The following is an 18,378-nucleotide window of genomic DNA, read 5'->3' on the forward strand; positions in this document are numbered from 1 at the left end:
CCCCCCCCGAGAGGGGGGGGGGGGGGGGGGGGGGCAGAATTTTGCCATCACTTTTAGATTATTTTCCTATTATTTTTTACTGTAAGCAGTTTCCAAAAGCTTTCTGGGAGAAATGGTAAAATGGGGAGAAATTCAAGAACATCTGGGCTGCAAAGGGATAAATGGGTGCTCAGCCATGTGGGAGCATTCCCTACAGATATCATCCAGTAGAGCAGGGTGAAATCCTCCTGCTGCTTTTTTAAATCAACATCCAGCCAATCCCTCCTTAACTCTTCAAAACTGCTCGGACTGGTGAGAGCACAGCACTTGCAAAAAAGTGCAGTTGTTTTAGTTTGGAGTACATTATTTTCTCTCAAGAGCCATTTATGAAATTAATATTCCCATCAGCCCTAATAAAGAACCTTTCTCCTCAGATGTAGTGTGTCACCCTTGCACGCTGAGCAGGTTCTGCTAATATAGATCATCTGTAATGACTTTAAAGTGAACCAAGCTTCACGAGGATAAATCAGGCACATTGCATTTGGTATTGCCCTCATCCTGCAAAGCACTGAGCAGTTTCCACCCCATTACCTTGCAGGACCGCGGCACCTTTGCAAATCTCACAGCATATATAACCCAGGAGCAGATCGTTATATTCCCAGAAGTGTAACTGGTAAAACAGGTCAAATTTTCCCAGGCAGGTGAAACCCAAATCTCCCTAAGAATCACTCATTCCTGCAGAGATTCAGGCAGCAGCAGGAAAAATTAATTATTCTGCACCAGACAGTGCATGGACTTGTTTAGACAAGAAAGTTTTGACGCTGCCCCAAGGTAAAATACATGTGAAAGACAATTACACAGGTTAAATTATGGCCAACACATTGAGATGAGCCCAATTTCACCTACTAAGCGCGTCCCAACAACTTCAATGACATTCAAAACCGTAGCATGATGCCTCCTCTAAAAGAACAATTTGTTTTGTATTATTCCTCATGACACGCTGGTTGCCAGAAAACCAGGACCCGCAGCCAGCGAAGCGCCTGGGAAGCTCACAAGCTGTCTCACATCTTGGCATGAGCACTGAAGCACTCAGAAGGGCTCCAGAGAAGTATAAAAACTGGTAGTAAACACAGAGCAAAGTACTGTCCCACCAGCAGGCTCCAGCAAGAGCCAGGGACCAGCATCCCCCGAGAAAACTGCAGGCAGACAGACGTCAGTTTGTCTTGCAATAACAGGTTCAGGCTGCTAAAGGTCTTTCCCTGCCAGTTATCTCTGAGGACTTTACATAGCCAGGGCGTTTAGGGACCGGAAAGTGTCTAAAATCCTCTTGGCCAGCAAAGAGGTCACAGTGAGAAGAGGTGGTGGGTGAAGCTGGATGCTGGAGCAGCAGCTAACCCCGAGCCCCATGGACAGCGAGAGGTGAAAAGGGGCTTTTGTGGTGGAAACGAGACAAACCACCCTCCAGCCTCAGTATTTCAAACACACCGAGAGTACAACCCACTTTTAAGGAAAGGCTCCTGATGCAGTACTCATATTTCCTATGAACAGGGACCAATTTCCTCATTAGGTACACGTGGCTCCTCCTGACGGGAAACAAGGGCCATGGGTGCAGCATCTCCCACCAGCTCCCAAATGAGATGCAGCAGCAGGAGCAGGACCACTGCTTCCTTAGGGAAGGCAAGGAGTCCCACCTCCAGGTGAGTCAAGAGGGTGGCTGTGAGAAGGACCTCAATCCACATAGAGCTTGCCCCGTGCTATATGTTCCCGTGCAGAGGAATCAACATACAGGCACTAATTCAGTGCCCAACCAAGGAAATTATCACATCCATTAAGCTGCTTGCACCACACTGGGTTGCACTAAGCATCTGCTTAGCATACAAGAGTCTCCGACATGGGCAATGAGAGCAAACCACAGCTCACATCTGACTTTGGGATGCAGCTATAAACTGCACAACCACCCCCATAGTCGTGTTTCCCACGGACGCAGCAGCTAACACTGGCGGCGAGGTAGGAACATGCATATAAATACACGAGGTATTTGTGTGCAACGCAATCTGCAGCACCTCTCCTACCTCTTTTGGCATTTCCCGTGGGAAGAAGAAATAAGGCACCGCAGACAGGGCCACGAGACTGGCTGCAACCAGGAAACCAAGCCACCAGGCACCGACCCACCGCGGGTCTTTGTTGGTGAGCTGGACTTCATCTGCAACGCAAATGGAGAAATGGGCATTAAATCAAAGGCGAACGGAGGGACCCCAGTGCACCAAAGGGATGGGTGGCCCCAGTCACCCCAAATGTCAGCCAGCTCCAAAGTGGTGGCTCCCAACCTGGGGACCATCAGTTTTGGGGTCTGAGCAGCATTTGCACCTGGCTCATCCCATGGTGCTAAATCACATTTCATTCTTCGTTATCACCAGGGTGTCTAAAAACCCACTCAGCCTTTGGATGGAGGGAGCTGCAACAGGGATGTCCTAGAGCTGGAAAGGCAAAGGCTGCCATCCCCATCACAGCTTTTTCAGAGGAGGGATGCCCATGTTGTGAAAAAGCTTGGAAATACTTACTCAAGGGGATTAAGTCATGATGTCTGTCAATACAGAATGAAAAATCCTTTCTTAAGTTTAAAATGGAGTCAACTACAGTTAACTTTCAGCATCCAGAGCACTGGTTTAGTTTTTTACAGTCTGGCTACTGTGTTCACAGCAGGACTTGGACCCCAGAGCTGTGCCCACCAGTCCGGTCCATTAGCCAGTGCCTGGTTTGCAGCTTGACCAACAGAAGCCGATCTTGAAATGCTTTCATAAGGATTATATCACTTTCTCCTGTCTGTCTTCCTTCAGTTCACCCAGCCTCCTCTCCTGTTGTCCTCAGGGCACTGCCAAAAATAACATTTTCTGTGGGGACGGTACTTGGCATAAATAAAATGGGATATACAGAAGCTAGAATGAAAATTCACAACAGGTTGAGTCTGAACCAAGAAATATTTCTACAGAAAAAGGAGATACATGTGGTTAGATAGTATTAATGAGCAATCCCGGGAAATGAGTCCTCCCAGAAACCTCTTCCTTAACTGTGAGGTTTAACACAAGCGAGCTGTTCTCACTGGGGGAGGTGCAATTAAAACTGCATTCAATTTACTGGATTTCCGTATGGCGGATACTGCCACATCTAATCTCCCATCTCTGGAAGTAACAAGTGATAGGTCAAAGAAATTTGATAATCTCCTTCCTGCACAATGCATTTAGCAAACTGGAATTTCAAATCCCTTCCTGAATAAACAACAAGGTTTTTTTCTAGGAAAATGCGAGGTTAAATTAGATTTAGCATTAAGCAGCCAGAGCTCACTAGGTTTTCCCAGTAGGCTGAAGACAGCTCTAAAACTGGGTGTTCTCCAGTTCTGGCTACTCAGGCACATTTCTCATTCAACATCCATCTGCAGAAGGTGGTTTAAAAGAACTGAGCATGAGGGTGTGCAGGCAGACAGCAGACTCTAATCCCCGTTCTTCATCCCTCAGAGGCAGGTAAGACAAGACTCCAGACACCTCACCACGGTTCACCCACCGAGGAGGATGGATAGCTGCAGCAATAAGCTTGGATGTCACCTGACAGGAGGCGGCAGTGTCAAGACTAACGCGTGCTCTTGTGCTGCAAATATCACAAACGTAGATAGTGACGAAGTCCAGGTGAAAAAACGTCTGGTGAAGTCAGTGAGCAGGAATGAGCCGGAGGCTCTGAAAACGAGCCAAAGCTAATGGATCTGTAGTGTCAACACCCACAGCTCACCCAGCTCCAGACCCGATGCCGTCTGCTCACCACCCAAAGGAGCCTGACCATCGTCCTTGTTGTCGCGTGAGGATATGCTGAGCTGTATAATGTGTGTCTGCTCTGTCAATAACCAGGAAAGAGCCTCTTGTTTTCCAGGCCAGGATTCAAGAGTGGCCAAAAAGGAGACGACTACGACTGCTTTAATAGCACAGCTTGGGAAGAGGCATTTGAAAAGGAAATGCCTTTCATGCTCCTTTCTTGCCCTCTCCAGCATTTGTCTTCTACTTCCTCCCATCCTATCCTTCCTTCCCTGTGCTTCTTCAAGTCTTGGTGTCCTGGTACCCATTCTCCATTCCTTCTCTCTTATTTCTCCCCTCCATCTTTCTCTTTCATGTTTGTCTCTGGGTTTTGTTCATCCTCCACGTCCCCACTCTTCCCTGCTTCTGGCTGGCAGCAAAATGGTCCTGCTGCTATTGCTGGCATATGGCAGAAAATTCACAGAAGAATGAAAATCAGATCTCCTCTAAAAGCACAACGCAGATGGGCATCCCTCTAAACAGACCTGGCAGCAGCCCGGAGGTTAGGGATCCCCAGGTCTGAAGGATGATTAAAATATGGGATTCCAGCAGCCACGGGACAAGGCTTAACCCTGCAGATGTGTGTGTGACACCGAGTCGGGTGGGAAGGACCCACTTATTTGCACCATCCACCCCAGCACTGAGAGGACTGGTCCCAGAGCATTCCCAGGTGATGGAAATGATTTAACAGGGGAAACAGCAGGCAAAGGGAGCCAACCCCTGCCCCACAGGTTGCACCCTCGGATGCCCGGAGAGGGGCTGGACCGCTGCTGGCTCAGTAAATGGGATGCAGGGCGAAGGGTGCCGGCCAGCTCTCACTCACCTCCGGTGACTTTGTCAATGTCGACGTAAAAACGCAGCATGGCAGAGCCCAGCATGAAGGCCACCCCTGGCCCGATGACGGTCACAGAGAACAAGATGCCTGCAGAGGGGCGAGAGCAGAGACGGGCTCAGCCCTGTGCAAAGGGACCACAGGGGACAGGAGGTGCCTTGAGGCAGGACCGGCCCAGATCAGAGCCCACAGCATCTGTCTCCAGTATAGGTTAATTCCATGGCAGCTTTCTTATCTCACACCTGTCAAGGGATAACAACGCCATGCTTTCCAGGCTCGCTTCACAGGAAAGGTTTTGCAAAACTCAGATTTTTCCTGCCACTTTTCTTCAGCCTCCCAGAAAGACTGAAATATAGCCAGGAACAAGATGTGCCCCTTGGCCTAAGAAATCCAAGAAATGCAGGTTTTTTACAAGGTTAAGGAGATAAAAGTTATCAGTAAACTCTCCTACATGAATTACTGATAAAAAAATTAAACACAAGTAAGATTCAATTCCTATCTTACAGGGGATCCTTTTAAATATGGTTCAGAGGTTTGGAGCATCCACCAGAGCAAAATTTGATGTGGTACTTTCAGTTTCATGACGGTAATGACCTGTTTTTGAGCTACCCTTGCTGTCCCATTCAGTTCAAAAGGCTGTCACAGATAACAGCTGGAAAAGGGCTAGAAGGATCTGCAAAGACCACCTTGTCAATCCCACCACCCTGGGACATCCCTTTTAGGCATGTACCCAAGCTGTTCTCCAGCACCCCCTCCCCGAAGGATACTTGTCTACCCCCCAGATGGCTGACCCTGCTTTTTTAGCCTCCTATAATTTTTGCTATATCTAAACAAAGTCTTCACTGCTGCATCTTAAGCCCATAGCTGCCTCTTGTGAACACAAAGATCAGATTATTCCTCTTCTCCTTGTTGAAGCCTTTTTGGAGGAGTACACGGTTATTACGTCCCTCTCCAGCTTACCACTCTCAGGCCAAAAATTCCAGCATCTCCCCTAAATCATATTTTCCAGCACTCCTGGTCTGTCTGCGGTTTGCCCAAGCTTGAAGCAGATAAACTACTTTTGCAGAAAACTTCCTAGCACTGGGTAGAGCAGAAGGGCTATAGCAAGCTTTGCTCTCATTAATGCAAATTAGTACTGTCTGGCCTTGCTATCAATGGCTAATTCTGGTTTCCCCTCTTTCCACAGCAGCCCCAGTCTTACCCAAATAGAGGGGAGAGTTCCTCTCACTGGCAAAGTCGTCGATGTAGGAGATCCCAAAGGGCTGGATGGGGACGCCACCGATGCCCAGCAGCACCTGGGCGATGAACATGACAAGGAGAACCTCGTGGTTCTCCCTGGCAGCATGGGGCGTACAGCCGGCATTGCTGAGGTTCCCCCAGGACCTCGGGACCCCGGGCTGGCACAGGTCGGTGGTGTTGCTGAACATGCCTGCGATGACAAGGGGAGCCGGTCTAAGAAGCTCGGTCTGGAGAAAGAGCTTCCCTAAGACAGCAGCAAGGACGTAGACATGCACTCAGTAGATGTCAGGTGGGAAACATCAGTGAAAGAAAATGCAAAGGAAGCGCAAAGATGCTCTGCAGCTGTTCACAGCGAGATGGATGCATGCGCCATGAAAAGCCACCTCCATGGAAAAAACAGAGCTGAGATCACTTCCAGGACCCTTGATAGATCTTTCAATAAAGGTAAGCGAGCAAAACTGCAGATTTCATGAATAGCTACTCAGGAAATGAGAACTCATTTTACCCAGAAATGGATTACAAAGCTGCCTAAGTGAAAGTGCTGATTCTAGCATCCTTATCTTCCTTAAAATACTGGGGGAGGGTGTGGTAGTGTTTGTAGCAGAATTTCCGTGGTTATGCCCCAAATCAAATGCAACTCTGAGTGCTTGACACAGGGCCACCTGCACCAGCACTCCTGAAAGGCACAGCTAATTGTTTCCAAACTGTTGTTAGCACCTGACCCTTGTTTGCATCCATGAATTATTCACCTATTAAGTCTTCTTTGGTGGCTGCAGCTGCGTGAACCACCTGCGCTCTCTCTGATGAGCCAGAAAAAAAGCTGTTTAGTGGAAGCTTCTAAAAGATTTGCTGGAGCTTCATGGCAGGATTTGGGAAAATAACGAGAGAGTGTCTTTCTCCTTTCTTTTTTCATCCCTTCACCTTCTTTCAAGGAGAAAATCCAAAATCTACCATGACCTGTTCCTCCATGAGTGATTTAGACCTGCACGTTTCTCACAGGAGTTTGATTTTCTGATGGGGTCTAAAACCTTAAAGCATTCCCTCAAAGACAGCTCAGCTAGACAGGGGAAGACAGGTGAGATGCCCCACAAGTAGGAGAAGTTAGGTGTGAAACCAGCGCTCCCTCATTGCAGACAACAGCGTTTCACCCCCAAAGCTGCCCCGTTGGATTGAGTCAAGCTCCTTCCCGTACTTCTTGTTTCCTTCCCATAAAGGGCTTCACTGTTCATGAGACCTTATCTTATCTATGTTATGAAAATAAGGGAGCAGTTCATGCGCATGAGGACAACTTGGCTCAATGCACAGAAAATGAGAGCCCCAATGGCTGGGGAAGACCTTCCTGCTACCCGATGTTTGTCTGCTGCGTGGATGTGCAGAAGACAAGGGGACTCAGAGGCACAGCCTACATTTCGATGGTTTTCTTGCCCTTTCCTGTGGTTTCATCTGTCCCCTGGCTCTGCTTCCCACCATCAGCTGTTGCCTCTCGGGACTGAGATGATTTCATTCTCATAAAATTAAAATTCCTTGGGGACAAACCTACAGCTTGCAGCTCCCAACACTTTGAGGGAAGGTCGTTTCCTTTATCTGTCCCAAAAGGCATAAAATAAGTTCCTAGAGTACGTACTGGCAACGGACTGGTCATACTCATAGGGTCCAGTTATGAAGTGGGGGAGAGACATGAGGAACCCAGCCAAGGAGACGAGGACGGCACCGCAGCCGATGAAACGGGGTCTGTGCACTCGGCTCCCGAAGTAACTTATGAAGACGATCAGCAATGTGTTTCCAACCTGCAGCAGGACACACAGACCAAGAGGTCTCACAAGGGAAGGACAGGAGCATGGGAAGAGCGTTTGCCAGGTGGCCTGGGAGAAGCAAGCTGGTTTTCACCTCATTGAAGGAAGCGAGCAGCCCTGACGTCTGGCTGGAGAGGCCATATCGTCTCTCGATGGTTGAGATGGAGCTTTTCAGATAGCCAGAGACCAGGAGCTGGGAGAGCTGCAGGAGCCCATGGCAGAAAACGAAGAACTGCCAACACAAAAAGAGAACATCCAGCGTGATTACTGCGAGCTGCAACATAACAAACTGCATCTCCTACACAAAGGCACGATTATTGAATATGAACCTTTGTGACCATGAGACTTTGAAATATTACCCTTACTCCTGCCATCAGTGGTCTTCTGAAATTAGGTCAGGGCTATTAAATAGTCCTCTGCCAAAAATGACAATAGGGTTAGTATTTGCAAGGAGAATGTAGTTTCTTCAGCTGAAAGTGGCTTTGGACAAACAGATCATTTCACTTGGGATGCTGCTAGTTTGTGTTGGCCTTGACCCCGAGATCCAGCAGCAGAAGTGGGAGGTTGCACAACCTTCCCGGTCCTGTCCAGCCTGAAGCAGGCAGCTATCCCCAGTGCTGGCAGGAGCTCTTCTGGGACAGGAATGAGCCCTTCCAAACACAGCAACAAACAGCTTCTTTAGAGAAGGTCAGGAGAAGGTCAGGGAGAATAATTCAGACTTTCCTTCTTGCAAAGCCCTGGATGTAAATCACATATCTCCTTTGGGAAAATGTGATGGTTCTTCTCCACTTCCAGAAGGAAACCTTGTCAAAGACTATCATCTCCCAGAATATCATCTAACCTCATCTACTCCAGAGTTTGGGATGTACTGGTGCTCGGCTGCCCAGGCAAACACGTGGCCCCACCATTACTGAGAGCAGCATCCATCTTCCTGCTCCCCAGGCAGAAGCAGTTTGCAAATGCCAAATGAACTGTCCCAGGAGGGGTGGAGACCACCTCCCCTTCATCCACAGCTCTGCAAAGTACTCAGCAAAGGAAAGGACGTGGCAAGCAATCTCCTTCCCTGCTGCCACATGGCTCTCCACAGGCATCCTTCCAGTCCCCAAATGAATTAAAATAAACTAACCAACCCAAACCGTCGCATGCCCTAAGGAGATGGACCACTCAGCCTGCAGGACAGGCTGAATATCCCTGGGTCCTTGCAGAGCTGCTGCCCTCAGCTTTGGATGCTGCCCAAAGCCACGAGGTGCTGCTTTTTAGTAGCTGTTTTCCCAGTTGCTGGCCAGAGCAGGGCATTGCTCCGGCTCTGCAAGTTTTGCAGCCAGCTCCTACCAGGCAGCAGTCTTGCCCGGAGGAGCTGCTCAGCCTGGCCTGGATTTCTGCTATGTCTCATTCTGAGCCAGGGCTGAAGTGGGGTGACTGCCAAACTGGACTGCTCTGTAAGTAGAGGGACTATTTACAGCACAAAAAGGGAAAAAGAAGATGGTCAAGCCCCCTTGGCTCCCTGAGGACTGGAGTACCGGGGAATGGGTACCACCACCAAAAGTGAAGCATTGGCATCATGCAAAGCAGGATGCAATCCAGGACCTTCTCCCTTCCAGGGTCATGTCACCACTGAGGGGTGCAACATGTTTGGACAAGGAAAATGTTACCCAGCCAAAGGAAAGATTTCCTAGAGTCAGCTTTGCTAAAACTCCCACGTTCCTGCAAGACATGCTGGCTATGTCCAGACACTGTTTCCTGAATACATGAGTTCAGATGGAAAGGCTGAAGCCAGATTCATTTTCTCCAGGCATCCATAACACACAGCACAATAGGTATCCAGATCCAGCACCTGCACAGTGTGTTGGTTTCTATCAGTTCAGCAGCCACTCACCACTGCCCCACACCCTCTTCAGCACAGGAGGTCAAAATGGGTTGGGAATCTGGTATTTTATTCTCCCCTATCTGGGCAGACTAAAGCACAGAAAAGAGAGATGGCCCTGCAAGGACTTGCAGTGGCTTGGTATCAGCGCTGGGCAAGGACCCCAGTTCTTCTGGCTCCGGGGGCTGTTTGCTGTTAGCCATCAGATCACAGCACAGCTGGTGATCTGCCAGGAAAAGAAGGAACAGACTCATGGACTTTAGATCTGCTGGAGAGATATATGTCCCTCTTGGTCTTTGGCTACACATACAATTTTGTTCTGCAGCAAAAGTCACTTGTTTACATTTCTGTATCTGATCAAGACATCTGGCTCCCTAACTTGTATGGTCTGGAAAGATGCTCTTCGCACCTGGAAGGAGAAACCATTACTGACACCAGCGTGACCCTCATAAACAGAGGGAGATTTCCCTGAGGACCAACTGCTGCAGAGCATAAGCTCAGGTCTGCTCGAGAGCCACGGGGCATAAATGCCTACAGCATCTCCAAGTTGCCAGAGGTCATATGGACATGCACACCAACATGCGCTTCTCCTGTCCCAGGAGATCTGAGTAGGGGTAACCCTACGAAGCCTGCTTTCATCTATTTCCTTCCCTGCCAGCAAAGCCTCCTTCATACTCCCAGCAAAAGGAGGGAGAAGCAGCAGACAGCACTGTTAAGAACGAAGGCAACACACTAAAATCAAATTATGTCTGCTTATCAGCTCCTGGGAAACAAACCTGCCAACCTAGAGCACCCCTTTCCACTCTCTAAAAGTATGGGCTGTGAATCCTGCCCACATTACAAGCCTAACACAGGCTTGAAAGGGATGTGTGACACCAAGAGCTATGATTCAGGTCTCCTCCATTCAAATGCATGGCTGCAAGCCTAGTTTTGGTTGAGTCCCAAAGGTTGAGTCTATACTTGTAAATGAAACAGGCCGCGGCCATTCCCTGATGCCAAGGCCAGTGGGAAGAGAATAGCCTGCATCCATCCTTCCAAACTCACTGAGGCTTCAAAATAGGGCGGTTTCACTCAAAATGCTTACTGGGAACAATCCCCTGTCCTCAGCTTCCCAGTTTTTGGGGAAAGTAGTAGCTGGCCTAGGGCCAAGTCATGGAGTAGGTGATAATTCAGAGGTATAGCCAGATGAGCTGGAACGTTGAGGTCTGCTCGGGGTCTCAGTATGCAAAATGCCCCCTCCACCCCTGGAGGAGCTGATCCGGGGACCAGTGTCAACATGCCTAGCCATGCTCCCCCAGCCTGTGCTGGGGTGAAGCTGCAGGGCAGGCTCAGTCCTGCCTTTGGGATGCGCCCAGGAACATGGCCACACCACGATGCTCATCATAAGAGGGTTTTGGTTTTCTCCCAGCATGCTGCTGCTTGCAGCTCCGGTCATCCAGACCAAATCTCTACACTGGAAGAAGGATCCCTGTCTTTCTGCAGCCCACAGAGCAACTACCACCTGTGTCCCCGCAGTCTGCTTGGGTTTGGGGGGTGCCCTCCATGCCACAGCCTGGAGGGCAGGGGATGAACATCCAGCCTTGGAGTGCAGAGAGCTCCTTCGCTGAAATCTGCCGTGCATTTTTATAGGCTTATCATTCCCTTTTCTAGAAGAGAAAAGCAGTACTGCAGGTACAGAAGAGCAAAAGCCTGGGTCAATGCAAGTGTATGAGGACATCACTGGTGGCAGGACATCCCGAGGAGATTGCAGCAGCTTAAGGAAACTGGAGGTGGAGTAACTGGGTAACACCAGGAGCTAGTGGGGTGGTTAAAGACAGCCCAGCAAGAGCCCTCAGGTATGCACCGGGTCCCACCAAGGCAGCGGGGGCAGTGGAAGAGCTGCAAAGGCATCTGACCACAGTGCAAACAGCAGGATGAAACGAAAGGAAGGAAATCCCCACAGACTGCCCGGCAGAGCTTCCTAAGATCAAGCTATTGATAACAGCTTTTAATTAAACATTTCAATCTCTTTTCTTCAATGCGTGCCCTTCTTAAAAATGACTGCTAACAACCAAACACACTAGAGGGGCCGACACCTAACACACCTCTGCACTAAGTGTGTTGAAAGAGCAAAGACCAAGAGATTTATAAAAACCTGGATACCCAGATGGTAACTGCACTAGTTGCCAGACAAAAGTTTTTAGACACAAGTCAGACCCCAGAGCAAGCAGGGCAACTTTTAGAAAGTCAAAATCAAGATGGAAATGGTTGAGAAGGAAGAAACAAACAGGAATGCAAAGACCATTGCCTGCACTTTCTCCATCTTTCGCAGTGATTGTAAGTGAACTAGTTCTGGGAAAAAATGTCACAGAAAAACTCGGCTTTTTGCAGGATTGGCCAGACTTTCTGTGCTTTCTATCTCTCCTTGATGGAGATTTACTTTCCTAAGGTAGCAAAGTGGGAGGTCTTGCAATTAAAGCTCTGCAAGGTCAAGTCTCCTTCTTGCTCCTCAGGGAGCCATTGTGGGCAACCACCCTAACCACGGGGCATTTTTAGGCTGGCGTATATTTTAATGAGTGAGAAATAGAGCCGGTAATCACTAGTGTGAGATTTCCAGTTTGCCCCATTGTAACTGTGATGATGGTGGTGGGTGGTGGAGCCCCAGCAGTGTGTCTATCACAGGGCTCCTCTGGGGCCTCCCATTTGGTGCAGGGCTGACCACATGCAGACTCCGATGCCACCCTGCGCCTTTCTCAGCTAGATCTGGGAGACAGCCCATGCCACACGGCAGGCAGATCCTCTGCATTACTTTTCTGTGCCATCTAGTTACTTCTCCCCAGGACTTGAGGCTGGGGTACCTCCCCACCTGGACTGGGTCTGATGGGCTACCCCAGCAGCAGCAGAAGATCAGAAGGCAACCTCAGTCAGCAGACGCCAGTCTTTTCCCAAGACCCAGGCCTTGACAGCAGGTCACAGTCATGGAAAGACAGGAGCAGCCCCAGAGCTCGGCGATCCCAGAAGCAACCCCAAGCCCAGCTGTCCGGCACCTCTTTCCTGCGAAGGGCCAAGCCATGCTCACACCATCTCTCCTCTACATCAATAGAAATAAAACAACTCAGAAAATCCAAATGAGTGCTTGCATAGGTTGAGGAGGAAGGAAGGGAGGGGGTTTTTAATGGGGTTTTTTTGGTAAACGTCTGTAAAGCATTATTATAAGAGCCTGCTCAGGCTCTATGTCAAGATAACACCAAACATCGCACTAGACCAGGGACAGAGGCTGCTTGGTACTGATGTACCCCTGCCAAAAACAACTCCCTTGCAGTGCCAGCGTGCAGACCAACCTTCCCCCTTCGGACATGTGCCACCACCGCTTCCCACCACCAGTGAGGCATGGAGAGTGCCTGAGACATCTTCCCAGTGCCCCAGAGGGAAGAGCAACATCCCTGCCAGGTCTTTGGTGAAGTGCCCTCACCCACAGGCAACGACATCCCAACCCTCCACAACCAGCGAGTTGGGACGAGTGTGTCTCCGCTCTATCACACATTGAACGAGGAGCTTCTCCGCAACTGTGCACTCTCTGGGGAACTCACTGCTTTTCTCGCTATTTTTCAATATATTTTTGCAGGCTTTGCTCTACTAAGCCTTGCAATGTGTCAGTGAGGTATTGCTGCTCCCACTCTGCACATGTAAGAGAATAGAGAAATGTACTCAAACCTAAGCAGCCAATAAATTGCAGAACTGGGGATTAAATACCAACATCTCCTCTCTTGGTGGTCTGGAAAAAACTTCTTACAAAGGTTCCATTGTGTTTCTAGTGTTGATCATGCAGTCTGGCAACAAATCCTCCATGTAAGGCCTCTGGAAGCTGCACACACAGTCTTGCCCCAGTTGTCACAGAGAAGTCCTTATCACGCTGTTTCCATGTGTTTGGGAGACTCTTGCTGCTATTTTAAGAAAGGGTTTTGTGCCATAGCACATGATAACATCCTGTGCACTGGGCTGTGCTTACAGAGAGGAGAAAAAGGGGCTGGGAGGAATCAGCTCCTTCCAGTTTAATCAAAACCAGTTGCATGTAATTGGGCACAAGTCCCTACCACTGCGCAGATCCATTTGTAATAAAGGCTTGGGGCAGGGACAACTCTAGTTTGTTCTTGAACTAAAGCACAGAGCAGAAAACATCAAGGGCTGAAGCTCCCACAGAGGGTGAATGTCCTCAGCCAGCACCTCGATAGCTTTAGGAAGTGTGTAGTGCACGCCATCCCTTGAGGAGGGGTGTTGGATCCACAGCTGTATCTGCAAATGAACCTGGAAGCCACCTCTAGGGCATTAAGGTCATTGGGCACGTCCTCAAGCAGCAGGACGGCAACCGGCAGGGTCTGGCAGGGATGGGAAACACGTGTCCGCGGGACCATGGTGTTCCTCTGGGGCCACTCGCCTTCCCATGCGTGTCCTTACCGGGAGGCATTTCACCAACCTTGTCAACAGCATGATGTGCCCCTCATACAAGCCAGCAGTGACCACATTAGCAACCACAGTCTTCAAATGTCCAACTGGCCTTTCAGGTCTTCTGGATACCCCAGTTTTCTTGGACAAAACCTCTTTATATTGACTACAGTGGATCACACTATGGACTATGCTTTACTGCCCAGCAAGTCATCGCTCTCAGTCTGCTTCGTCTTCATCTGCAGGTAAACTGTTGCTGTAACACACACATAGTCTTTCCAAAAAAATTTCTTCTTCTGTAGTGGTCTCCATCAAAGGATGCCAAACTACTTCTCCACATCTTTGCAAAACCCTGCAGGGAGGCAGCTCTTTGGCAAGACCACTCTTCCCAAACTCCTGTGTCCAGCATGGGATGCTTAATGCTCCTTGAAGCCAAGACAAGGTGTTGGACTTTAATGGAGGCAGCAGCAGACCTGATTTAATCTGCTTTGATGGACTGTAGGAATTCATGCCAGGTAACTCTAAAGGCTCAGGCACCATCAGCCCTGGGAGCGTTTCCCAGAAGGACAGCTTTGAACTATGCCTTTCAGTTGCATTTTGACATGTGGCAATTAGTTTTCGTGACACACTGTCTCTCTTTGGAGAGAGATAGATAGATAGATAGATAGATAGATAGATATAAAAAAAATTGCAGTGATGTGATTTTTGGTCCTTCAGCCACTTCAAATGCATAAACCACATTGTGCAATGGTTTTGTGTTTCTGCAAGAACCATTCATACCCTGGTCTCAGAGTTATGTTCTCTGAGGAAGTCATTTAGAAACCGGACAGGGTGACCTAACTTCTTGAAAGAAAAAAAAAACCCACACCAAAAAAAGACATCTGGGGAAAAACATCCTGTGCTGAGTATAATTCTGTGCTTGGTGACGTGTGTGGTCAGGTCAGCTCTGCCTCGGGGTGAAGACAAGCCCTTCAGCAGTTTACTGTGAAACATACAATTGGAAGAGAGGATTTGCTCTCCTTGGCTGTGGGCTGCAGCCAGGATAACACCTGGCAATGCCAGGATAATGCCTGGCAATGGCTTCATTGAGGTTGGTCCCAACCTGATGTGACTGCAATCATCCCTGCAGCCTCCTGTGATGCTGCTCTGACCTGGAAGGATCAGTCAGGGTCTCCCTGCTGAGCTTTCCAAGCAGAAACCCAGCAGTAGAGTGTCCATCAGGACCAGAACTGGTCTCCACCAAAACCCCCTCCCTTCCTGCCCTTCTCAGGGTGGGCTCCAGGGAGCCTTCAGAAAGCAACAGACTCCAGCAGACACGGGCAGTTTCAGAGCTGCCCATTGCTCTGCTCAGCTCTGGCCTGCAACACTCCCCGCCAAGAGTTTTCTCTACATCTACCTTCACAGATACCTTTGCTCAGCAAAATAGATCTTGATTCTGCTCACAGACCTGAGCTGACTTTGCACCTCAGCAGCTTTAATCTTTGAAGTTCCGAACCCCTTTAAAATATCTCCGTGAGGAAAATCGATTCGATTTTATTTTTAAAGATAATCTTGCTGGCAAGTAAAAAAAAAAAAAACAGCTGAATGGACTGAAAAGAGGACAGAGGGAGAAATCTCAGGACTGTATGGCACCGAGCTCTCCACTCCTCTGTGCCTCCAGTGTCTGCAGCTCTGGTAACCCTCTGCCTCGGTGACTTCTTCTGAGCTCATTTTCCCTGTGCCACAAAGGATGAGGGTAATTAAATTCACCAGCATTTGTAAAAAAACCTCCCAAACCCAAAATCTTCCAAGCAAAATTGACAGAGCAATCCTAAGCCTTTAACACTGGCTGTCATCTTTTGCTCTACAGCCTGGTGAGACTCTCTAATGAGTCAGGTAATTGGCTTCCAACTACACTGAGTGTCACAATAAATTGATGATAATGCTATCTTTCCTGATACAGTGCAATTATTCAGCCAAAAGAGAATGAACCAGATGCTGCAGGACAGAGGGAACCACCTCAGGGGCAGCCCGTGGTTCTGCAAAGAGCTCCTCAAACTTTCGGCTGGAAAGGACCTGAGGATGCACTGAGTCCAGCAGGACACTTACAGCACTGCATTGCTGAAAGACTTTGAAGAAGCAAGGTTTATATGACTGGCTCTGGCCCATGTTAAAATTAAATGGAAAGGCAACAGAGAGAATGAGGAATCTGGCCTCCCAGCTTACCAGGTTGCTACCAACTCTCCTAAGCAGATGAAACCATCATCTCCCGCACACGCTTGCAGTGACATGCTAAGAGCAGCTCATGTCAAATCATGTATGTACTTACTTCATGTATACAAAGAAAATCCCCAAAACTGTGGCTGCATAGTAACAGAAAAAAACATTTTCCATCTCATTCTCCGTTTGTTCATCCAGCAGTTTTTGATCTGCTCCCACATCATACCACCTTTGGCTCCCCCAGACCTCTCAAGGTCCCACTTCACAGCACTCTATTCCCATAGCAAAACACTCCATACCTGTCATCTCTGTTTGTTTAAACAACAGCATCTTGAAAGTTGATGTTAACAAGCCAAACAACATGCTCCATTGAACATAGCAATTGTCATCCAGCTAGACCAAGAGTTGGCTTAGTTTTAGTTTCTTGCTTCGTGACATGTGAGGAAAGAGCACAAACCTTCCAAAATGTCCTTTTTGTAGGAAAGAAGACGGAAATATGAACTTGATTCTGATGCAAGCTGAGCACTCACTTTTTCCAACATCACTGTGGTAGATGCTGATTATTATTTCCATTTTGCAGATGCTTGTCTTACTTAAATGTTTGCACCTTTTTTTCTTTTGACTGTTGCTACACTTCTCCAATAGTACCTTGCAGCAGACCACCAGTTGCACAAGTGGTATGATCATCATCATTACATGGGATTTTAAAAAATGTAATTAGCACTATACAAAGAGGAAAGGATTCTCTGCCACCTCCATAGCCAACGATCATGGATCCTCCTCTGCAAACAACTGAGTGTGCAAATAACGAGCTGAGGAGCACTCTTGGCACTGACACAGCCATGGGTAGGAGACAAGAGGCCACGCATATCTGCAGGCAAGCTCAGGGTCAGTGTACTCATCCCAAACAGGCAGCACTGACCCCCCCACCAGAAGATCTCAGCTTCTACTGCATCCAGCCTCACACCTCTTCCCAGCTTGGGGAAGGGGAGAAAAAGGGACCTTCACCCAGGGTTCCCTATGGTTCAGCACTTTGGGTGCTCCGGGACAGAGGAAATGTGGCTTCACGCCTACGTTGGCGAGTCGAGCCGGTCCTCTGCCTTCCCTGGGCAGCCCCTTGACCACCAGACTGCTGTGCAGACATGACCACCGCCTCCTGCCATCACAACCAACTTTTGGGGCTTCTCCAAAGGGCTTAATGAAGTCCCCTCATCTGGCTGCCTGCACTGGACCTAGCAGAGCTCTTGGGTGGAGGTGTGGAGGAACCACTTCTCTGCATGACCCCAGACACCCAACAGCAAAATGAGGAGGAGCCGGCTGAACTTACATCAGGGTCAGGCGGCATTGCAGGGCAGGTGGCCTGAATTGTTGCTTATGTCATATATTTTCAGTGGATAAATTCAAGCAAGGACAGGGTTTAAGCCAACCAGATGCCATTCTTTGCCTAAATGGGGACTAATACCCAAAGTTTTGCAGGCTGCTATGTGCCAAGAGTGAGCACCGATTCCCCCTTTCCTCCAACTCTGCTGCTCCTGTTACCTATAGGCATTTATCATGGATATCATTAAAAAATTATTTCCATGAAGACTGAGGCTCATAGCTGCTTTAAGGTCCGGGATTTGTTTCCTTTAAAGGTTTGCTTTGGGCTCTGGGAGTTTCACTGACAGAAGTTAAACACTGCAGAAGCTGAAAGTTAAACTTGCATTGCAACATCACTGTCCCAGCACTTGCTTTTGGTTGGAGACGGCTGCAGATCCAACGGCACTTCTGCCGTAGGGAGCACCTGGAGCATTTTCCAAATGCATTTGGTAAACAGAACTCTTATCAATGCCTTCTGCAGAAAGCTAAACTCCTCTTTAGCAAGCGAGTAATCCAAGGGGGGGTTATAGAAAGCAGGAGGTATTTACCTTGATACTGAGAAATGGATTCCTGCAGAGTGTTTTCTGGGTCTGATCCGGGTAGCTGCTCTTTGTAGTGGTACTTGTCATTCTGTCAGGTCTGCTTTATCCGCCTGCCAAAATAAATCATTCAGCACAATGCTAAGTTGCTCTGCCTGAATTCGCCTTGCTCAGCACAGCAAAATCCTGTCGTGCTTTGCAAACACCCACACGGCAGGCACATGGTTGTTGTAAGCAATTATTAATTATTCCTGGTTTTCATTTCTTCTAGCACTTTGTGTCTGCAAAGCAAAAAAGTAGCATGGAAAACACT

At 48.6% G+C, this 18,378-nt stretch overlaps 1 protein-coding gene across 1 annotated transcript in view; it reads right to left on the minus strand.

The window, feature by feature from the left end:
* SLCO2B1 (solute carrier organic anion transporter family, member 2B1) overlaps positions 1 to 18,178 on the minus strand; it is a 46,394-nt gene extending 28,216 nt beyond the window's left edge. Inside the window, exons 1-6 of the mRNA XM_010576670.1 lie at positions 18,075 to 18,178; positions 7,777 to 7,914; positions 7,514 to 7,676; positions 5,852 to 6,079; positions 4,642 to 4,740; positions 2,052 to 2,182 (exon numbers count right to left, since the gene is read on the minus strand). Coding sequence (XP_010574972.1) covers positions 2,052 to 2,182; positions 4,642 to 4,740; positions 5,852 to 6,079; positions 7,514 to 7,676; positions 7,777 to 7,914; positions 18,075 to 18,155 — 840 coding nt within the window. The 5' untranslated portion in view covers positions 18,156 to 18,178. The remainder of the gene's footprint in view (positions 1 to 2,051; positions 2,183 to 4,641; positions 4,741 to 5,851; positions 6,080 to 7,513; positions 7,677 to 7,776; positions 7,915 to 18,074) is intronic.
* Positions 18,179 to 18,378: the final 200 nt, after the last annotated feature.

The sequence above is a fragment of the Haliaeetus leucocephalus genome, unplaced genomic scaffold (genome assembly GCF_000737465.1).
Source record: "Haliaeetus leucocephalus isolate CR32 unplaced genomic scaffold, Haliaeetus_leucocephalus-4.0 Scaffold536, whole genome shotgun sequence".
NCBI lineage: Eukaryota > Metazoa > Chordata > Aves > Accipitriformes > Accipitridae > Haliaeetus > Haliaeetus leucocephalus.